General features: G+C 47.4%; 2 protein-coding genes across 2 annotated transcripts; one reads left to right on the plus strand and one right to left on the minus strand.

Moving 5' to 3' along the window:
* Positions 1-2,826: 2,826 nt before the first annotated feature.
* LOC119381494 (uncharacterized) lies at positions 2,827-6,146 on the minus strand. The gene is made up of 7 exons (XM_037649280.2): positions 5,890-6,146; positions 5,172-5,266; positions 4,906-5,113; positions 4,702-4,797; positions 4,258-4,553; positions 3,941-4,151; positions 2,827-2,954 (listed from the first exon to the last, which is right to left on the minus strand). Exons 1-7 carry the CDS (start codon positions 6,104-6,106, stop codon positions 2,827-2,829), a joined length of 1,251 nt encoding a protein of 416 aa, XP_037505208.2. The 5' UTR covers positions 6,107-6,146.
* Positions 6,147-7,361: 1,215 nt separating this feature from the next.
* On the plus strand, positions 7,362-9,907 carry LOC119382286 (uncharacterized). Its single transcript, XM_049412781.1, has 2 exons — positions 7,362-8,276; positions 8,531-9,907. The coding sequence occupies exons 1-2, from the start codon at positions 7,382-7,384 to the stop codon at positions 9,793-9,795; spliced, it is 2,160 nt and encodes a 719-aa protein (XP_049268738.1). The 5' UTR covers positions 7,362-7,381; the 3' UTR covers positions 9,796-9,907.
* The last annotated feature ends 13,299 nt before the right edge of the window (positions 9,908-23,206 follow it).

A 23,206-nucleotide genomic window follows, 5' to 3' on the forward strand; every position in this document is an offset into this window, starting at 1 on the left:
TGAATCTTCCGTGAATTCTGCCCAGTACATCATCACCGACGTGAGACCGGGCGCGTTTATACTAAAGGTTCGATGAGTTATGACGACTTGCAGTGCACTTTAATTTTACATGTACGCTGTGAATTTTCATTGTTTAGAAAACCATTGCTTAGAAAACATCTGGCGTCTTTCGTTAAGCAGCAGGCGTCTTTTCGTTTTGCTTTAGAAACATCTGGCGTTCTTTCGTTTTCCCTTTAGAAAACATCTGGCGTCTTTTGTTGGTTTATTTAATCAATCAACGGCGTTTTGAACAAAATTTTTATTGTTTAATCACGCACAGGAGAAATCTCACCAGGCACTACCTTGGAGGTAAAAAATGGCTGCTAATGGGAATGAGAGACAGAAGAAGTCGGCTTTTAGCTAACGCTGCGAATTTTTTATTGTTCAACAACGCACAGGAAAAATCTCCCACCGGCACCACCTTGCAGGTCAAAGCGTAAGACTGGTTACATACTACGCTACGAGGGACGAACGAGTGCCGCTATAAGGAGCTTCGCCCCTAAAAAGAGCCATTGGTATTTTAAATGGTAGAGCGTTACGAAAAACTGACATCGGCAACGTTGACCCGATGAACTCAAAGAATATAAATCGCGATCCCGTCAGGAATTGAACCCATGCATTCTGCGTGGCAGTCAGGTATTCTACCACAGAGACACGCCAGGTCTAGAAACGACTTTGGAAAAACACCTATGCAGGCATAATGTCGGTGAAACGTCAATTGTGGTTGTGGTGCAGGCTATTTCATTTTATAACAAATCAATAAACACTACATATGTTCTTCTACAATACAGGAGTCATGGCAGGTTAGCGTCTGTGGTTCCAGTGTTGGCTCCGCTTTTATGGCAGTCTAATAAACATTACATTTGTATTTCTATGATTCACAAAGCTATATTCAAGCGCTGCTCGACCCCGGAGGAATACGCCGTTGTTATTGCTAGTAGCGCTGCGTGTGTCGTCTTCCTTCTCGTGTCCTTGTGTCAAGATCACGCTGCGACCAAAATTCGTCTTAACTACAAGCTTGACGAGGTGTAGATGCTCGGTAACAATCGCACACATGCGCAGACCAGGAAGCTAGGGTAATTCGCAGACGCGCGAGATACTTGTCACAGCACACATTCAGCAAGGTGCAAGGAATGCAAATGCTACCGACAGTAGTGAAAAGTATTACTCGTATACAAATCCTATAGAAAGAGGCTGTCACAAATGAGCGCGTCCATAGTGAGTAATAGATAAGCGGCTCAGCGGGCCCAGCGGAGGAGCGGAGAGGGCAGCAGAGCGCAAGACGAAAAGAAGAGTAATAGCACTCTGGTAATAGGTAAGCGTCGCCCCGCTCGTTTCAGCGGATCGCATTGCTGCGCTACCTGTTGAACAAGGTTGAAGTTACTGTCGATCGAAGAGAGACTTTGCTTCGTCACCTGCCGAATAAAATTGAAGTTACTGCAAAAACAATATTGCAAAAGGCTTTTCTTAGATTTCGATTGATCCATTGGAGGTGCCACCGACGACATACCGCCGCCGCTTGTGTTGAGGGCTGCCATCTTGGTAAACGCTCGTCCGCTGCGCACGCTTCGCTCCGTAAAGACTCAGGCTTTCGCAGCCTGCCGCGCATGCGCAGTTCTACTCTCCGCTCGTCCGCTGGGCGCGCTGCCTCGCAATCCCGCCCAGCTATTACTCTCTACCAGGGTGTCGGAACGAAATGTTTTTCGTTTCGGTTTTAGTTTCGTTCCACCGCAAAAAGTTCCGTTCCGTTTCTGTTCCGAAACGAAAAAAAAAACGTTCCGTAACGGTTCGTAACGTTTTTTTTTTGTATGCAATAATTCGAAGTTAAGGTAATCATAACATAAAAAACATTGGACTTAGTTACTTGCCCTCCTCTTAAGAAAGTGGGACAGAGGTAAAACACGTTCTTCCCACGTTCTTCAGAGGTGCGGAAGTAAGTGTACCACGAATGTCTACCAACTAGCACAAACCACTATACCCGTCAAAGTGAGAGTATTTATTTTCTCAAAAGTCAATTACGATTTTTTTTTTTTTTGCGGGCTCAATGTTGGCGTCAAGGGAGTGAGCACGATCTCAGAAGCAGCACGTCATTGAGTGTACTCTCTGATGTGCGAGACTTCTGTTCTGATAAAAAATCGCCAGGCTGGCGCGGAACACGCAGCACAGTCACAGCGAAAGCTGGATGAGCAGCCTTTTTAGATCCCGTTGTACAGGGGCGTAACCAGAATTTTTTTTCAGGGGGGGGTGGGGGGCACCTTCTTGATCTGAAGTGGGGGTCGGGCAGGTAGATGTGATCGCGTGTCATTTTGAGCTCTGTATGCCATGGCAAAAAAAAAATCGGAGGGGGGGGGGCACGAGCCCGGTGTGCCACCCCCCTAGGAAAAATTCCAATAGGAGCTTTTTATTGGTTTCTATTGCTTTCATTCTATTGCATTATGAAACGATAGGCCTGATACACCAATAGAATTTGTATTGGTCTATCCTATAGGTCAATAGACGCAATCGCCTGTATTGGTTTATTAGGCTATCCTATAGGGCAATAGACGCAATAGCCTGTATTGGTTTATTAGGCTATTGCCAGATAGACCTACACACCTAGAGCTAGCAGCTTTATAAAGCAATAAACCTGATATACTGATAAGCTGGGTATAAAATATACACGTATAGGTTTAGTTATATGAGCTGTGTGCAGAAGCAGTTCACAGCCACATAGAAAGCAACATCAACACAGGCTTTTATGTAAAAATGTATTTCAAATACATGTACAAGCAGGCAGTTGCAGCATGTTTAGTTTGCCACCGACTGAACATCAGCCAGCTTCCCTGCAAGGTGGCGGCCAAACTTCTTACTTCTCTCCTTTATTTGTTCAGCCGACTGACCCTTGGGAGAGGCGCTTACGAAGTGATGAAAGAAATCTGGAAAGGGTAGTGAGCATGGTTTTTCAGAACGTTTTGCTTAACACCACAGGTTTAGGCAACACAAATAGAGAAGACACGTCCACAATGCTTTGGTTGTGCAAGAGTTGATTAAACAATGGCACAGTTTGATCTAAAACTTGGCTTTTAAAAGTGTGTGCAAAAAGAAAAAAGTCCTGCTAGAATTTCAACAGTTGTAAATTGCACAAGTTTATGTGTGAATCCGTTAGTTCTGGGAAAATTGGGATAAGTATATGACAGATTAAATATGTAATGCAAAGAAATGAAAGTGAATGCGGCAACATTTTTGCTTACTGACAAATTTAAAAGTTTATGTGGATAACATTTAAGGACACATACTGTTCAGCATCAATGGTGTGTGAGCATTAAAGGAATGCAATGTGACAAACTTAAGAGAGCAAATCGGGTACAGGGCCTTGAATTTACAAAGTGCTCGAGTGTGGTACTTCTAGAGCTCCCTACTGTGTATGCGAACAACAGCCATGGCAGTGCCAGCCAATAACTGTTGAGATAGGTTTACATATGTATTTATGAGCCAAGTAATGATGGAAGCACAAAAATCTGAAGAGTGATGATGCAAAACAGAGTATCTACATCGGTCGTCGTATCAAAAGCAATGTTTGCACATGCGTAGTCCTGTGCATACTAATTTGCTCCACTACTTTAAGCCACTCCCGAGCAAAACATTATCTCTTAAATTGTTCTTCAATCCTAACATCCAAATAACATCCAAGTCAGCATGCTTCTTTTTTTTTTCAGTTTATTTTATATCTAGCCTTTAAGCTTGCATGATTTCTTGTAACAATGGCAAGATGCTGCATTACGCACACTCAAGCAGTCGACTAACAGAAACCTAACTACAATCATAAATACATACCACCATTCCTGCAAGCAAAGCATTATTTGCAGTCTTTTAGTTGTCACCCAATATTAAGCCTGAATGTGATATCCACTTGATAAATTACCTTTCAGTGCACTGAGTTTGCCACTGTCCAGCGGAGGCTTTGGGTCCCCCTTAGTGCGGTTTGATGGTCTGCCTGTCACGCTGCGTCCCATGAGCCCAGCAGTCGAGAATATTTTTGTTGCAGCATCCCGCACAAATATCGAATCGTTTCGGGCAGCCATTAGAAAATTAAAATCGGTGACCGTCAGCCAAATATCTTTGCTGATGAAAACCTGTAATTAAATATCAAACTCTGAATGCCTTCAAAGAAACAATCACAACAAACATAGAGAACTGTAAGACAATGCATTTCTCAGCGCCAAAATAGCAAAATCTTACCTGGCCATCGATTTCCTCGAACAGCACACGTGTGGGAGTGCCAGCTACTGCGGCTCCCAGACTGAGGGTCCCAGCACCATTGCTGTCTTGGTCGGCTACAGAGGCCATGTTTTGTGCATCTGGCAAGAGAAGAATGCAAAAATTTAGAGAACAGTTAAAACACTGACTGCTAGTTTTCATGAGTTTGGTAATGTCACAGTTAATACACTTGCCATCTTTGACTGCTGCATCCTTGCATCTGGCTGTTGCACAAACTTCATTTTGTGTTCGCTCAGGGGGTGGTGCACTCTGTTGCTCTGAAGGAAAAAAAAAATGTGGAGGATGACTCATCATAATGCGTGCACATCAATAGGGTACACAACACAAGCAGTTTCGAAATAAGCATGCCACAGTGGCCCCAGCAACTTTGTCAGTGACATGAATTACTGAAAAGTGATAATTTACCTGGCTTTTTAAGTGGGCTTGCAAATGGTTGCAGCAAGGTGCCTTCTTTCATCTGCTTCTGTCTATGGTCTGATGAATTGCATAGAAACAGCTTCTCTAGGAAATGAAAGAGCATCGTGTAATTTTCTCAATGCATAACATGTGCTCATGACATGAAAAACATTATGTAGGTGCTCACAGCTACTACCCTGTGGGTTTACCTACCAGTCACAATCTTCTGAAGACGCATGTTTAGATGTCTTAGCTGCTTGTTTTCTTTCTTTAAATCAAGATTTTCTTTCCTGAGCCTTGCTGCTTCTGATGTTGACATCATGTCATCATCGGTGCTAGAGTGTGAATCCAGCAGCTGTGCGCGCTGTTTAGCCTTCAGTCTGCTTGTAGCATTCTCCCGCCTTGGGGGGTCCGGGGTGTCCTGGATTGTAAATATTTAATTTAGAAAACACTCAATAGTTATAGAGTTTTTAACTTACTTCATTGCTGTCATTGCCACTAGATGACGATACTTCCACAGGAGGAACCGGTAACCTCTTTCTTGAGGTTTCCTCGTGTGCTGCTTCATACGTCTCTGTTAGAGCAACAAAAGACAAGTCGGTTACATATGTTCCACCAGCAAAACAATCTCTACACTACAGAAATGCTGTCAGCATCCTAACGGTGTGACTTTTAAGCGAGGGTGTTAACAAAAGGCTCTATAGCTTTTTCCCAATCTGTTTATGACTTTTCAGAATCCTCAAAATGCTACTCGCACCGCATAGGTGCCTTTTTCTTTTTCTTAGCTGCCTCTCATTAGTGGCACCTAAAGTTCAGCTAGTGCTTCACTTATGGCGCGCAAAGGAATTACAACTGCGAGCAACATAATTCGGAAAACAAGAAAGGTTTAGTTGACGATCTAACACATGTATTTGATCCATACCCCTTTCGTTGCGTTCCTCGTTATACCAGCGCAGACTAGCTAGGTACCATGCACAGCTAGGTTATCGCAAACACAAAGGATGCATTGTAGGAACAAACTTTTCTAAACGCACGTCTAGCTCCATGCACGGTAAAAGGCGTGCGATGCACATGGAGCTACGACCATGTTAGGACTACTGCGGTCAATGCTAGTTTTTAAAATAGCTACACAACACAAATAAGAACATCTACATCGCTTAGCTTTACAGAAAAAGAAAGGAAAAACTGTAAACTTACCGAACAGCTTAACAACTTGGGCGCCGAAGAAGTCGTCCTGCACGTCGTCCTGCCATTTCACGTCGTACACCTTTTTTGGCCTGAAATCCTTCAGGTGTGACGGCGTGAAGTTTTTTATGTCGCTGATGGGCAGAATGTGCCGTTTACCGTCGTCGATAAATCTGACGTACGCATAGTACATCGGCCCGGCGTGCTCGTTCTTTTTGCCCGAATGCATCGCAGTCCTGTCACTGTGCACACACGTGCGTGCACGCTACACAAACAGATGAAGCGGATGTTGCGGATGTGCAACACGGCGTGAAAATGCAAATGGCGGCTATGACGTATTTCCGGATTTCAAAATTTATTATCCTTCGAGATTTGTAGGTGGTATTCAGGAATCACCTAAATTATTACCACCTCCTGTTTTTGCTAAGCAAAGGGTTTTGTAGTCAGATTTTTTTTTTAGTTTTATCTAACAACGGTCACGTGATTGCTCCGATCCAACTGGAGGCTGGATATCGTCTCAGCTGTCGTGTTATTGGTGTTATTATGTGTTATATCGTTGCTAAAACATGCACCTCGTTGTCGTTGCTTGCTCGTGGACGTTGTTCTTTTTTCTAGCAAATTGTGTTAAATTTGCGCTCGATGTGGCACACCTGTCTTAGCTGCAGTGTGCTGCTCATTTGCTGCGTCAGATAAGAGCACCAGCGCATCGGAAGCAGTGCGACAATCGACTTCGTTGTGTATACATAGCGGAGTGCAGTGCCGCGTTGCTCGTCATCTAGCTATGGATGCAAGCACTTCTAAACCTGTAAAAAAAAAGCGGAAGATTTACCTTGAGCCGAATGCGCGCTGTGATCTGCCAAGAACAACCAAATGGCGCGCAAAAACACTTTCGCGACGAGAGGAGTCTGCCGAACTTGCCGCCGACGGATCCGCATCGCCCACACCCGCTGAACCTGACGAACCTAGTCAAACTTCGAGCGAGAGCACGGACTGCTTGCACGCGTCCAGTGTTGCGCAGGACGGACACCAAGACGCAACCAGCAGTGTCGGTACGTAATCTTCACGTTTAGTTTCTCACACAATCCGCGGTCCATTAATGCGCTTTTTAAAATAGCCGAAGTTTTGTCATCAGGCGTGCAATGCTCGATTGCTTTGAAGCTTTTAATACGGGGGCAAAACTTCCTGATAGGACGTGCTACATGTCCTCACGTATAATTTTTACAAACTGCCATGATAATGTTATATTTGCTAGGGGCTTTCCATTCATCACACCCGAGGATTGTGTGGCAGTATTATGTTAGGAGGTGCGGTTTAGTAATGGGAGAAAGTAAGTTAGCTCTGTATGGTGGCTACTTCAGCAAAGGTTATTCAGCCTTGAAAATGTCATGCTTCTCATGATGACGCCTGTACTCCGCTTTCAGTCCAACTAAATGTGCTGTATTGTTTCCGTGCAGACAGTGACGGCATCGATCTGGATGATGAGACCGCCTCGGACGACGTTGACATGTGCAGTGGAGAAGTGCCGAAGGATGACTGGAGTACATTGTCGCAAGCAACACTGCCCAATTCTGTGCTTACTGTCGCTGAAGCACTGTTGAGCATTCTAACATTCTGCATATCTGCTGGCCTCAATTGGAGTCAAATGGAAGATCTGGTTAAGCTGGTGAACTTCTTGCTTGGAGAGACTGTTATACCCTGTTCACGGCACCTTCTAAAAAAAATGTGGGAAACTTCAGACACTGTGTGCCATCATTTCTTTTGTTCATCATGCAAGACCTATGCCGGGAAGCGAGCTGCCCAAGACATCACTTGCAGTAATTGTAGTGAAAATGTCTGTTTATCAAATTTCAAGAAGAGCAACTTCTTTTCCACGCTTAGTGTAAAGAAACAGCTAGAAGATCTCCTCATGAGCAAATCGGTAGCACAGGCATTATTTGATCAGCTGAGTAGCCCTGGAAGTGCATCATGTTTATTAAGAGACATCACTGACGGCACATTGCTGAAGAAGTGCCGAAAGCACTCAGAATGGGCTGACATAACCATCACCGTGAACACAGATGGTGCAAGGGTGTTCAACTCTTCAAAAGACAGCCTTTGGCCAATTCAGTTGGTGGTGAACGAACTGCCAGTACTCTTGAGGTGGAGTAATGTGCTTTTGGGTGGAGTTTGGTTTGGCCGTGGCCACCCAGACATGCAGCTTTTCTTTGGGACCTTTGTTAAGGAGCTCAACGAAATGGGTGCTGTTGTCTGGAGGTGTGGCTCTCGCATCATGAAGTCTGTAGTGCGTGTGGCATGCGTCTGTGTTGATGCCCCTGCCCGTGCCCTCGTCCTCCACATGAAGCAGTTCAATGGACATTATGGTTGCAGCTTCTGCTTGGAGCGTGGAACATTTCTTCATGGTGAGCATTTGAATTTCAGATATCTTTCACTATTGCACCATTCATTAGTGTGTACGGGCATGCAATGTAAGCTGATGGATTTCAGGGACGTCGTAACGACTCTGAAGTTTTCCACTTGTGTCATTTAAGCCTGAACAAGATTTAATGCTTATCTTTCAATTATTGCCGCAGATTTCAAATATGAATTCAAGCTAGTACTTGGTGCACTTACTTCCATTTAAACCTTGGCCACTATGCTTTTATCTTTCTAATAGGTGCTCTTCGGTATGTGCTACCTGGCAGTGATGCACAGGAAGCTGCGTCTGAAAGAAGCACTGCTGGAATGAAGCAGGATGCGAAGGAAGCAAGCCGATGTGGAGCTCCAGTGAATGGAGTGAAGGGGTCTACAGCACTCTCAAAGCTTGATGCTTATGATGTTGTTTGGGGAACATGTCCAGACTACATGCATGTTGTTCTTGAAGGTGTATCAAAACAGTTTTGTGCTATGTGGCTACAATCTACAGGCTCTCAATACTATATTGGCTCAAGAAAAACAATCGAACATTTAAATTCAAGAATTTTAGCCATGAAGCCACCAAATTGGTTTACCCGCTTACCTCGCAAATTATCGGATTACAGTATGTGGAAAGCAAGCGAATGGAAATGGTGGCTTTTGCATTATTCCCTCCCGACTTTGACTGGCATCTTGCCCACAAGGTATGTGAAACACTTCAGCCTACTTGTGCAAGGTATTTACATCCTTCTAAAAGATGAAATCACCAACGATGACATCATAACTTCATCTGATGCTCTGTCTGAGTTTGTTGCACACACACAGATGTTATATGGGACTTCTGCAATGACGTTCAATGTGCATGGGCTCCTCCATTTGCCAAAAAGTGTCGCTAAACTTGGTCCGCTTTGGTCCCATTCTTCATTTGTATTTGAAAATGGGAATGGCACTCTTGTTAAGCTTGTTGCCGGAGCCTGTGGTGTTCCCCTTCAAATATTGGAGCGTTATGTACTGTCAAGAAAATTGAAGACTCTGCCCTACAGCTTGCAACTTTCACCTCAGTCACAGATCTACTTTGGTTTGCAAAAACCAACCACTGGCAGTGGAATGATGTTGCTAGGAATTGGCAGACGTTGCACAGATGCGGAGTACCAGAATCTTGTGCTCAGGCTCGGCCATCCACCAGAAGTGCTTGTGGAATATTACAGAGCTCTCATTTCAGGGCAGATGGTACACTCTGTGAACTACAAAAGGCCTCAGAGGACTTTTAATGCTGCCTTTGTTAGCAGATCTGGCAAATTTTTTTTAGTCAATAGGATGTTTGATGGAGCTAGCTCTGATGCTATTCTGGAATGCCAGGAATTAATCCCATCCCAAAAGCTTTTTGCCTCGCACATTTTAGTTTGTACAAAAAGCACAGACTTTGCTTTTGTCCATTCAAGTGACTTTTACCGTTTGTGTGTGTTTATGGAGGTAGAAGGCACAATTTTTGTCTCCACAATTCCAAATCTTCATGAAAAAGACTAGTAGCCAATTCATGCAGATCCTTTGTTCTTAAATGTGTATCACTCTGTCTGTTTGTCTCAACAGTGCATTTTATTCGCCCTGTAGAACATTTTATTGTCCTAATAAAAGACTACCATATACCTGTAGCACTTCCTATTGGACATCTATTGGACCCATGCATCCTGCTATGGGACCTGTAGCACTTCCTATTGGACCCATGTATCCTGCTATGGGACCTGTAGCAATTCCTGTTGGACATCTATTGGACCCATGCATCCTGCTATGGGACCTGTAGCACTTCCTATTGGACCCATACATCCTGCTATGGGACCCATATGTTTTTTATTGGACCAATAAAGATTTCTATTGGAATTTTTCCTAGGGCCCCCCCCCCCCTGGCTACGCCCCTGCCGTTGTAGACTCTCTTGGGGCAACTAATACAAGTACATATGCAAGGTACCCACTACGCCATAAATCATCGTAATTTTTCTTAATTATCGAAGCATTATGTGCACTTTGTGCTGTGACTGATAACGATGAAGACTTAGACCATTGTAACGGGTTGGAAGCATACAACGATCGACACGTTGCGCAGTTCGCATTGTGTGACGCCAGGTTGTTATTCTACTCTTCTGCCACGCTATATAACATATGTTAACACGATTCCTTGCCCGACATATGACGCCTGTACAGAGTATTTTTGCGAAGGAGTTACAAGCACCAGCGGGGCACTGTGGTGGAATACTCGACTGCCGGGCAGAGGACGCGGGTTAATCCGATCCTAGAAATTTGCTTCTCATTTAAATTTTTATTGTTTCGCGCGAAAGCGGTTACGGACACCGGCGGCGGCGGACAACTATGGCGCCAAAATCGCCTGTTGCGATCTCATAACAGCTTTCGCTGTAACAAACTTCAGCGCCGACAATGCCCTCTCCACGCTGGCCGGCCTGACAGGTGCGCAAAAGTCCACTTGCGTTAATATAAACATCTCTGGTTGCCATTGTTTTCGTTTTTCGCACAATTTGAACATTGCTTTAAAATTCCTGCCGGAGGTACGCGCGAATACTGTACCCAGAGATATGCATAATTGCTCCTCAGTTGTTCCGGATTGCCAATGACCTCAGTTGTTCCGGATTGCCAAGTTTTCTCGTGAACCGAAAAACGAATTAAAAAAAATTAGGTTTCACTTCGGAACGAAATAATATATAACGTTTCGGTTACGTTTTCGTTCCGGTCAAAAATATCGTTTTTTTCGTTTTTCGTTTTTGGTTTTCGTTCCGTTCCGACACCCTGCTCTCTACACACAACTTGCAACTACGTCACACCTTTTCAAATTCTCACGCCAGGGAGGCGCCCTATTGAAATGCGCGCCGTCTAACGTGCAAGATTGGCGAAATCGCCATCTTGGGCTGCGCGTACTCGAACCGGCGCGCTATCTGTTGATGTGAGGTCCCTGCTAAAGCCTGTGTTTGCTGATTTTTCGTTTCTTTAAGGTGTTTTGCTTGGTATCGTCGCTGCCATTGACTTATTCGTCGCTGTCTGAACCGTTCAGCGGCACGCATTCGCCCGTGCGACGCAAGAATTAGCTCCGCGTCTGTGAACGGCAGTGCTTCGTCGTCGGTACCAGTAGCAGCCAGCGTAGTACCAGGTCGATCACGGCGTGAAGTGCTAATAATCGGTAACTAGAGCGTTCTTGCAGCCAGCGCCTCCTCTATTTTTCAGTGCCTGGGCGAACGCTCTCCTCGGGCCGTCGAGCGCGCGCTCCGCGTCCGCTCGCCGCTGCCGCGTGGTGGCGCTGTGCAAGTAGACTACGTTAGGGTGCCTTGATGCGCGTTTTGTTGCGCGTTTTGTCCAGGGTGAGGACATCTGCGGCGTCTACTGCGGCGCGGCTGCCATATTTTAGCCCACGGCTTCTTACCGGCGTCTCACCGCTCTACGGCAGCTGCGCTGAGAGGCACGAGACGCGGGGCAAAAAATGGCGTCTTGGCGGCATCAGCCCCTTCAAAGAATGGCAACACCCTAAGGGGGGCGCACGCATCGAGGCACACTAGACTACGTAAGGTCCCTAGATAAAACAAGTTTTTGTTTTATCTAGGGACCTTAAGACTACGTAGTGTGCCTCGATGTGTGCGACAAAACGCGCAACAAAACGCGCATCAAGGCACCCTAAGACTACGAGAAGCTGGCGCTCAACGGCCGCGCGTATCATGAAGCTCACGAATTCGTGTATGCATCCGAGTTTAATTGCATTTGTGCTTCTTGCAGGCTTTCACAGGTACATGGGGATGGAAAGAAACGCTCTAACCGTGGTGGCAATAAAAAATGCTAGATGGTCCTTTATTGTGTCATGGATGACGTCGTGTTCTGATGAATCATCGAGGCTATAACCACTTGCAAATAGATGCGAAACAGCAAAGATTGCAGATGCCGCATGTTCGCGTGTCTTTCCATCCACGCTGTAAGCATTCCGCAGGCAGACTGTCAGGCCGTGCTGCCGGTTCGATACTTTAACTGGAGTTTGATAGTATTCGCGTTTTATTTTCCATTTCAGGCTATTGCAACCGCCCCAACGCCTTAGTATGTCATACTGTTGTGTTCCACTCTCCAAATGGAACTGAAAGAAATCACGATTGTCTTCTTTTTATTTCCCTTTATTGATAAAGAAAAAAATCTCACAGGGCCTTTATGCATTCATCTAATATGACTGAAAGCAGAAAGCCATCTTCTTCTTTTTCTTCTAGTCAATGTATTGAACATTTCCTGCCTCCCTCCGAGATATTTCTGTGCCTAACGTGGTTTTCTTACAGCCTCAAGGATCGGAGGCAATGCAAGCTTTCTGCACATCAGCGGAGGCATGCACTTCCTCCGTGATCGGCCCATTTTGACCAACCCTTACAAAAATAGATTTAGACAGTATATACAGTGTCTAAACCCATGTTTAGACAGTCTATAGACTGTCTACATACATTTTTGTAAGGGAAGCGAAGATGTAATATGACGACGTCACGTCATGTGACGTCACGACGATGTCACAAAATTTTATGATCTGTGACGTCATATGATGACGTCACGTCATATGATGACGTCATCACTTAATTATTTTTTGCATCACTCGTGTTGACGCCGACGACGGTCAATTTTCGCGTTTGATGAGGCATCTGAGGCTTTCGCCTTAATACACTGTTCGGCTGTCGTTCCATGAAATTCCAGTTGCCGCTGGTGTTCGTTAGAGGTGGCTTGCAGTAATTAGGCGAGATAATTGGTCTCCTAATACATCTTCAAACTAAACTAGAATATGAAGCCGTCGTTTACGACGCGGAGATTTCAGAGAATATAAGAAGCGGCGGCTTACGAAGGATGCAGTAGCGTCACTTTTTGCAGACTACCCTTCACGTTTGCAGCCCAAGGTAACAACTGAATCAAGCATGGCAAGTATCCCTAAACGTTACCGTGTTGCGTCCGAACAGTCAACGAATGCATGTAGTACCAGTAGCAACGCTGCCTGCCTCGCGATCGCCGCCATGTGCATGCAGCGCTGACATTAGGTCCCGAATCGCAGCCCATGGATACTCATGCGCTACCGGCGAAACAACCGACAATCATTATGTACATTGTCACTGGAAGCAGCTTAATGACATTTCATGCTATTTAGCGCATGAACTCCTGGCTTGCGTATAGTGTGCTACACCGCGTATTATGATTTCCTGGCGCGGCAGCGCACGCGAGAGAGAAAAAAGAGAGAGCGAGGAGGACGCCAGCGGCCCCTCGACGAGCGCTTGCGCGCTATTGGTTCTTCTCTTGGGGTCACGTGGCTGGGCTGGCGAGCACGTTTCCGCACGCACGGACAACGCCTCCTCTAGAAAGATGCCTGCCGCGTGAGCCAAAAACCTCCTGCCCTACCCTTTCCCTCCTTCACCGTTTCTAATGAGGGCAGTAGCTGGCGATCCTAGCGGTGGCCGCTTGCAACACACATTTGCGCATGCGCACATTACACCCCTCGACGTCACACAACGTCAGCCCCATTGAAAACAATAGGGGAGAACGTGGCGCCATCTCTCGACAAGCGAGTACAACTCAAGGCAGGACGGCTACAATGGGATAGCCAGCGACGCCGCAGGCATGTTTCTAGAGGAGGCGTTGGCACGGAGGAGTGTTTACGGCTGTTCCATCGTTCGGAAGCACCCCTCGCCACGCCGAGACGCCGCAGATACGCGCGCCGAGGGCCGAGAGCGCCTGCAAGCGGGTTTCGATAGTTTCGATGAGCAACGTGGTTCCGAGTGTCAACGTAAAGTGCCTCCGCGTCGACCTGTGCACGGACGGCGACGCATACGAGTGGATCGCCAGCTACAGTAGGAAAACCAACACGACATGGATCGTCGACAGAGAAACCCGAAATCCAAAGAGGCAAGTTCACGTGTTCGTTTCTTTTACAAGTGGCGAATAGGCCCAGTCTAATAATAACATTTGATGATATCGACGCCAATCGCGGAAACGTTAAATGCGAAAGCGCTGAATGCTCGCTCATCGTATCGAAAGGCGCGACGCTGTGTTTTGGACTGAATGCGGCAATGATATTGTGCACTAAAGCCGCAGCTGCAGCATGGAAATGCCGCTGCTGAAGTCCGCGAAACTGTCAACGACTGGTACGATTAGTGTACTTGAAAGGTTGTTTTGAACTGAAACCAAGAGGCCTCTGTTTTCACTGCGAATTTTAGTGACTAACTTTTCCTATTTGCGGCCCTGTCGACCGTTTGGCTCGTTCAAAAGTTTGAGTGGCAGATCGGATCGCGCCGCAAGCAACGCACTGCTGAAGCATTAACCTCCCTAGCGTACGGTCATGCAGGCCCGTAGCCAGGAATTTTTTTCGGGGTGCGCCCACTTGCTGAAAACTTTGACTATTTGAGCAAAAGGCCTATTTCCATTATTTATTTTTGGTAAAACACCATATATCATAAAAATTAGGGGGGGGGGGGGGCGCCCGCCCCCTCCCCTGGCTACGGGCCTGCGGCCATGTAATGTTTGCATTTTCGATAGTCCATTTTCGCGTGTTTACGCCCCCATTTAACATTTCTACATGTCACTGTACGTCCTAGACCACGCGGTCACCCTTAGCGTCGCGCCTTTCGATACGATGAGCGAGCATTTAGCGCTTTCGCATTTGGCATTTTCGCAATTGGCGTCGATATCATGAAATGTTATTATTAGACTGGCCTATTCACCACATGTAGAAGAAACGAACATGTGAACTTACCTCTGGATTTCGGGTTTCCCTGTCGACGATCCATGTCGTGTTGGTTTTCCTACTGTAGCTGGCGATCCACTCGTGCGTGTCGCCGTCCGTGCACAGGTCGACGCGGAGGCACTTCACGTTTGATGGGCAGTTAGAACTTGCGTCTAACTCACGCGTAAACGTCCGCGTGCTCATCGAAACCTGTTCGATGTTACATGGGCTATGAGATCTGGCGTTTATTTCGCACGTAGGCGTACTCGTGTCCAACATGTCACTCGGAAGCACGTTTATTGAAACCCGCTCAACGTGAAATGGGCAAGCGGAACCTTGAACAGGCGCGCGTACTTGAGCGTCCGCCATGTGCGTGGCGCGAATCTGCGGCGTGGCTAGGAGGAGGGTGCTTCCGTACGATGGAACAGCCATAGGTCCATTCGTTTCACCTGCACTTCGTGAACCGGTTCACGGTGGCGCTGCACTCCGGCATTCGTTTCACGAGTTCAACATGGCGGAAGACGGTTTCGCTGTTTGTAAACAAACTGGCGAGCACCGAACGGCCTGCCCAAGAAGATTTCCGGTGCGCCACTTCCGGTAATACTTTTTCAATGGTCCCGGCCGTACTTCCTGGTGTGTTTGAATTTGTTGCTCTATTATTTCTGGCGCATTCCTTCAGATGTGTTTAGAGCGATGTCTAGCGTCTGCATGAAGGGGCTCGACGACGTCGCACGGGAGAGGTACAAGCAGAAACTGCAGCCGCGAGGAGAATTGCCTGATCCGCTGGATAAAAAATTCGTGCAATTCGGCTTTTCGACAGGAGCCAAAAACCTGCCTTTTATCACAGCCGCGGACACATTTATGTGTATTCGTCTAGGCACACAACCTCACGATAAAACGCTTATTACTCCGCCTGTGTCACACCGGGCACTCTTGATAGAGATCGGCGCCGATCGGAATCACACGCAATCCGACGTTTTCGGTGTGACTGAGATAATATAGATGAATGTACTGATGAGATGATGTCAGGTGCGGCTGAGTCACGCGAACTACTATTGTTTACTCACGAGTACAGTATTCATGAATCCAACTTTCAAGTTAACCCGCCTACATCTACTGCCCACACTCACACCGGAAGATGATTTAGCTAGAGTGGGGCGATGTCCATTGGCGGCAACAAGACAGGTGGTGAGTCATTTGCTCTCACTGATGCGAACCCATTCGCAGGCGTCGCTCTCATAAAATGCAAACTCAACGGCAACAAAACACGGGCACCGCGACGTACACTGTGCCGGAATTCATGTTGAGCGCGGCTGCTTTGGTGCTCCGCGTGTTGCTTCGAACAGTACACATCACTGATGAGGTTCCAACTACAGGAAACACCTTTATGGTGAATTTTCTGCGTTAGCCAGCTTTCACCTCTTGCTATCCACTTCAGGCGTCAGCGTACTTATCTGCCACGGGTGGAAGATGACGGCGTCCGACGTGTTCTTTTTCATTGGGGACCTTCGACTAACGTCTCAGCATCGCCTCTGTGCCATTAGAGTATGCTTTGAACTTTACTTGCCTTTGATAAAGTGGGCAGAACAAATCTACGCGCTTTTTATGGGAATCCAGTTTTCTCGCCTGATCGCTGCAATAATAATAATAATAATAATTTTTATTTGCACAACAATGTGAGCCCTCCGGTGGCGTGCGAGGCTAGACAGAAAGGAAAGACCCTTACGCGCGTGCGTCTGCTAGCCCGTCACAGTATCCAGTTTTCTCGCCTGATCGCTGCAATCCAGGCGCTCTTTCTGCTTTCACCTCTCGGGAAACAGAACGTTTTGACTTGCGATAGCAAATTAGCTCCGTATCGCAGACTGCATCCTGGCACTACAGGACAGTGCCCGAGTCGCGAGCGCTTCATCGGGATAATTCTATCAGCAGAAAACATCGAAACACAAGCAGCCGCGGCCAGCAACGCAGGCTAAAACCACGCTAAAACAAGGTAAACAGGAAGTTTTCTAGGGCCAGTTTCCGGTTAACGCACAATGTTGCCAGAGAACGGCAAGCGCTGGCGAAACAGTCTATTCGTTTCGAAATAGTGCAGCCGTCGTGCAAGACAGTTCACGAATTCCCTGCACTTACTCATGAGGTAGTGCCGAGTCCGTGCAGCACAAGATGGCTGTAACCGCAGCAGACGACGCAGCCGACTGCATTCGTGGCTATTTTAACGGCGCCCAACGAATACTTCAGTGAATGTTTTCCGGTAGTTTGAAATGCCAGGCAGCGTAAGCGGCGGCCACTTTTACGAATCACAACCTCCACAATTCGCGAGACAGCCGACCGTAGCAGAGGGCTTGCACGACATCTGCACTCTCGTATTCGTTTCGGCATCTCGTTGCTGCTGCACTTTCTGAAACGTTCCCTGCACGACGACGGCACTCTGACGTCACCACCATGAACCAGTTCAGATAGTGCAGGGTGAATCGAATGGACCTCATAAACACTACTCCGTGCGCGCGTGCGTTCGTAAACGCTCTCGTATGGTGGCTCTCGCGTGCCCAGCCACGTGACCCTAAGAGGAGAACCGGAGAACCAATAGCGCGCAAGCGGTCGCGGAGGAGCCGCTGGCGTCCTCCTCGCTCTCTCTTTTTTCTCTCTCGCGTGCGCTGCCGCGCCAGGAAATCATAATACGCGTGCTACACCAGACGGTAGCACGCACCGGGGAACTTTAAGCGCCCAAGCTTTCAGTATTAGCTCTTGGCAAATGCTGCTTTCGAAAATCGACTTTCAGACAGTCAATAACCGGCTCTCAGTCAAGCGAACGTAACGGTGATAAAACAATTTTACGCGCATCACTGGCATGCGCTCTCAGGAATCGGGCTAGCAGACGACGCGCGAGCGTCTCGATCAAATAGCCGCGAAAGACACATGCCTTCGAAATGGGCTGGTTGCCCAGAACGACAAGTGCTTCATGATTCCAGTTTACAAGTTTTCATTATACTTTAAACAACGCGAATACAGCCGAAAACTGAACCATATAGCAGCTTCGAATGCAGCCACGGCATTCGTTTCCGCGAGCGACGACGCGACGGCTGGTCTACTACGGTGGCGGCGCCCGGCGGCTAAAAGCTGCACTAACGCCGACGGTCGGTTCCCATTGCGCTCCGCTCCTTCGCCCAGGCACAGAAAAATAGAGGAGGCGCTGTTGCAGCTGTCTACCGCTTTCCTTCATTGGCGTACTAAATGTCTACGGATTATCCATCAGTTTCAAACCTCCGCGCATACTCGTTCGCGGCGCGTAAGTTTATCAGCTGTAAACTGCACACCGCAGAATCCTTCTTCACAGATACAGTTGACCTACATTCACCCCGACGACGTCGAAGACTAGGTCGAGGAGACCTGTGAGTGGCCAGAAATACCGCGAGCGAACATTGTTTATATCTCGTTGAGGCGAATGCGCGGGGTCTTCGCCAGGTGTGCAACTACGAGGCACTGGAGTCGCGCAGCTACGTGCAGTTTGACCGTTTGACTGTGTGGGTCAGTCGCTGGCGCACAGTGTGAAGGAAAAAGTCGTGCTGGTGAAGGGGAATGTGACACCGTCGCAAGCCGTGAACAGTAGGCCCCATCGTGCGTGGGTTTCCGCGAGGCCGTCCGCTGAAGTACGGCGCGCGCAGGCTGCACATGCGTAACCGGACAAGGCGGAGTTTGCAGCCGTGTCGGCCGCTGTGTTATGGACGATATGAAGTGTGAATCCGCAACATTCTCACGAGTTAGTAGGTGAGTCATCAGTGGCTTGCGTACCTTTCTTTCCTATCTAGGAATCTGCTTGGGAACGTTGTTCTCGTCATTTTTCTTGCCGCCAACGAAATACCGGGAACAGAGGCGTGACCAGGGCGACACGCGCAAGTTCTTACTACTTAGTGAAGCCACCCACTGCTGCCGCAATTCAGGCGACGAAGGAAAACGATGCAGCGCGAACATACCACGCTTGCACTCATCGCGTGGCGTACATGCGCTGCGGACACAAGATTGCACCTTAAATATTTCTCTTCCGCTGCTTGTTCGTTCACCCGTACACGACACAGTGATGACCAGATGACTTGCTATGCGAATGTAGTAAATTTTCTGCCATGGTAGTCACTTCGTATCGGACACAGGCGCACAACACAGTCACACAAACGCGTACCGAAGCAACACACACACAGCCCTGGCGCAGCTCAAAGCACGGAAGTTTTTCCGATTTACCGACGCCACCCATTTCTTCTGCAATTCCGGCGACGATGGAAAGTGATACAGCGAGAACATGTCACACTTGCAATCCTCGCGCGGCGTGCTGTGCTGCGGGCACACAATCACGCCTAAAATGTTCCTTTTCCGCTGATTGTTCGTGCACCCGTGCACGACACGGTGATGGCCGGACGATCGGTTCTTTGAATACGCACCATTTCCGGCCATGACAATCGCATTTTATCGCAAAGAAGGGCCTAATTCACACACAATATCCAAGCGTACCAAGCGTACAGATACAACATGCGCAGCCCAAAGTGCGATGGCAACACTGAAAACATACCCTCGACCCCTGCCGCGCACTGGTGCGAGCATGGGTGCGAGGGTGCTCCTGTGAAAAGGTGTATACAATTTTGCGGCATGCGCCGCCATTACCCAGCACATGGCAGCAGACGACACCGACTCAAGCTGTGCGGCTCTCGCATTTCCCGTCAACGTTAGCTGCACATCGCAACGACAATTTGCGCGATATTTGGCTGCTGCACGAGAAGTGTAAATCAATAATAATAAAAAACAGACGCGGGGACGTACTGGTTGCAAACGTGATCACAAACCCGTGCGACCGCCCGAAAGAGCTGTCCGAGAAGCGGAGCACATGGCTTATGCGCGCGTAAACAGGAAGGAGCTCAGATGGTGCACAACGTTTGTTTGTGCGGGTGTCACTTCATAACAGGCAAGTTATGCTTCCGAATCTCCTCACCTTTCCGCCGAATGTATCACCACGGAGTTATGCGCGAGGTCCATTTGTGTCGAAACGTGAAGCACAGAATTGAACACAGCGATCGCGCCTTGGTTTTCGGGAGGCCCCCTTAGCTCTTCGGTGAAACGAACACCGACTGGGCGCCAAACATGTTATTGGGCCATGGTTTTATGCAGCAATCAGCGACAAAATCTGTGCAGTTTGAGCGCCGCAAAATGCAGGCGGCGAAGAGCGCCGCTGTAAGTGTCTCGAGCGAAGTTGTTTCAGCCATTACGTGCGACACCACTGAAGACACTGCAGGTTGCATAATGTCCTGAACGATTCTCGTCCGTCTAAGCGCAAGGCAAACGATCAAAACACGCGCACTACGCCGAATGATCCGCGCACGAACGTAAATACAGCGCGGTCACTGAGACGTATGTGCTCGGTGATGGCGGGCGGAAGACCGGAACTGACGTCACTTGCAAGTCATGTGACGTCAGTTCACATGACTTGCAAGCGCGCGCGTGCGCGGCCGCTTTCGAACGGCAGCGGGATAGTACGGCGCCCGACGCTCGCCCAAGAAGCGCGAACGACGAAAAAACAAGTATCAAAAGATGCCGACGCGCCGCATACTCCTCGCCCACTACACTCGGCGACAACTTATCTTGGGTATCTTGGCATTGGAGCGAAGGCTACAGAGGCGGGGCATCCGCACATTTATGTTACTACGCAAGTAGTTCGGCACCTTGCAGCCGATTTCAGTTCCAGTTTTGGTTTCGCTGGCTCGCATGGCTAGAGCGTTTAGTAGCACGTCTACATGCAGAATGGGACCAAAGTGAAATTGCGATCAGTGTGCGTAGCTGCATCTACTTACTGTACCGTATATTGTCACGGGTTTGTTACATTGACGAAGGCAGTAGTGGGCGTGTCGAAGATGAAACTCTTTATTTGGCCGAACTTGAGGGCGGGAAACGAGTCAGTCAGAGCGTCGTCCGTCAATAATTTAATAATATCTGGGGTTTAACGTCCCAAAACCACCATATGAATATGAGAGACGCCGTAGTGGAGGGCTCCGGAAATTTAGACCACCTGGGGTTCTTTAACGTGCACCTAAATCTAAGTACACGGGCCTCAAACATTTTCGCCTCCACCGAAAATCCGTCAATAATTTCAACAAGTGGTAAAGCGTGTCGGCTTTTGTACATGTTCTATCGAATGTTCCAGCGTTATCGCTGGTGGCCACGTAATCTCTAGAACATCGCATCGCGGTCTGCGCGGAGCATTCCAAACAGTCTTTGCGTGTGAAGCTCGAAGACAACAAAATAAAAAGTCACAGTTTCGCCGCAAGGGCGAAGCAATGAATGCGATAGCAAGGAACTAATTCTATACGAAGTGAGGCTCGCCAATGGATACTCTCAGTTTGGGAACAGCGCTTCTGTTGCAAAGGCGGCCGAAGCAGCGAAGGAAACTAGCGTGCTTCAAGTGTCGAGCTGTGACACTTGATAGTTCGCGCTCATCTTCTGTTTGTTCGTTTGGCGGCGTCCCTGAGCTCGAGTGACATTTGTACGCGCCGTAACATGAGCGCGGACATCACGGTGAAAGCGTGAAATATTCCTCTACCCCTCGCCACGAGAAAACCGCGCGAGCAGACAGCGGAAGGGCAAGCTTCTCCCATGCGCAAATATAAGAAGAAGCGAGCGAGCTCGCCGACGACTTTTAAATGCGCCCGTCGGGCTCCTAGCGCCACCTCGCTGGTAATGAAGAAACGCTTATTATCGCCTGCTGTCTCTGAGTTCGTCCAGCGCTAAATGGTGTCTATATAACGCTCGCCGTTAGCTACGTGGGGGATCTGCGTTTCGTGGCGTAGTGGATAGCGCCGCTCGCTGCGGAGCAAGAGGTCCCTGGTTCGATTCCGCGCTTCGGAAGCATTTTTCTGAGTTATTTTTCTTTGGGGCCTTTACATATATATACATACTTATACATACACGGTGCATGACGGCGGCGACGGCGACGGCAAAATCCAGCCGAGACTGTCCATATAATTGCTATCGCAATAAAACACATGGCAATATGATGAACGCCGCCAAGCGCACACCGCAGCCTGAATACGGTGTTTGCTCGATTGTAACGCGAGGGGCGACTTTAGTAGGAAAAATTTAGAGAAAAAGCTCTTCATTGCATTTGAATAAATACGGAATGCAAGGAGCATGATGCCGCTGAATTGGGTTTAGATTTAAAGAGAGCTCACGCTTAATTAAAACGGGACTGACGCAGATTATTTTACCAAGCTTCGCTGGTCCCACACCTTCACAGAGCGTAACGCCCACCGATGTTTTTCCATCTGTATATGCAGTATGCAACAGTTATTGTCCTCAATGCCGATTGTCACTGGTAGAAAAATATAAAGCATAAAAAAACCGTTCAATCTTTTATTGCATTGCATTCAGGCGTGATTTGAAAGAGCACGAAAGCAATAGGCAAGTAATTATATTTTACAGCACAAGAAGGCACATCGCGAACGAAAAGACCAAAAGTTCTTGTTGCTCTAAATCAGGATTTTCCAGAAGTTCGTTAACATCAGTCTTGTCTTATTCACAAATTCACATTAAATTTTTTCAAATAATCATTATATCAGACAACAAAAGCATTTCCACATAGGCTTTCAAATGCAAATAAGAAAGCTTTTCCGCGGTGGGGAAACAATATTTTTGGGCACTCTGTGTCAACATATTGTTTTGCACTTATGACAGAGAACGTGATAACCATAACAAGTTTTTGCTGACACTGATAACACTAATGCACTCGTGATATAGAACATAACCATTACAACCTTTTGCTGGCACTCGATGTCCACATGGCATTTTACACGTGTGAGTCACGACACAGACCATGACCATAACAACGTTCAGCTGGAAATCCATGGCAACTGAGATTTCGCGCATGTGACCATATCAATCAGTTTCAATCAATCAGTTTTATTGTGTAACATACATATAATGACTGGTTATTAATATACAGGTAGGACTCCAGAGCCCAGTGAAAGGCAGTTGCAGGGGTCCGTTTTTTAACAGTAGTAGGTACTGCTGAGCTACAGAGCAATATAAGTACATAAAAGTGAAACGAAATACAATAAATACATTATATATACATAGCAATACATAAATACATATAACCACAAAGAAATCAAAATAATATTGATTAATTCAAGTATTACTGTTGTAAGTTTTGCAGGTGGTCGCGAACACATTGTTTAT

This window comes from Rhipicephalus sanguineus, chromosome 2 (assembly GCF_013339695.2).
Source record: "Rhipicephalus sanguineus isolate Rsan-2018 chromosome 2, BIME_Rsan_1.4, whole genome shotgun sequence".
Lineage (NCBI taxonomy): Eukaryota > Metazoa > Arthropoda > Arachnida > Ixodida > Ixodidae > Rhipicephalus > Rhipicephalus sanguineus.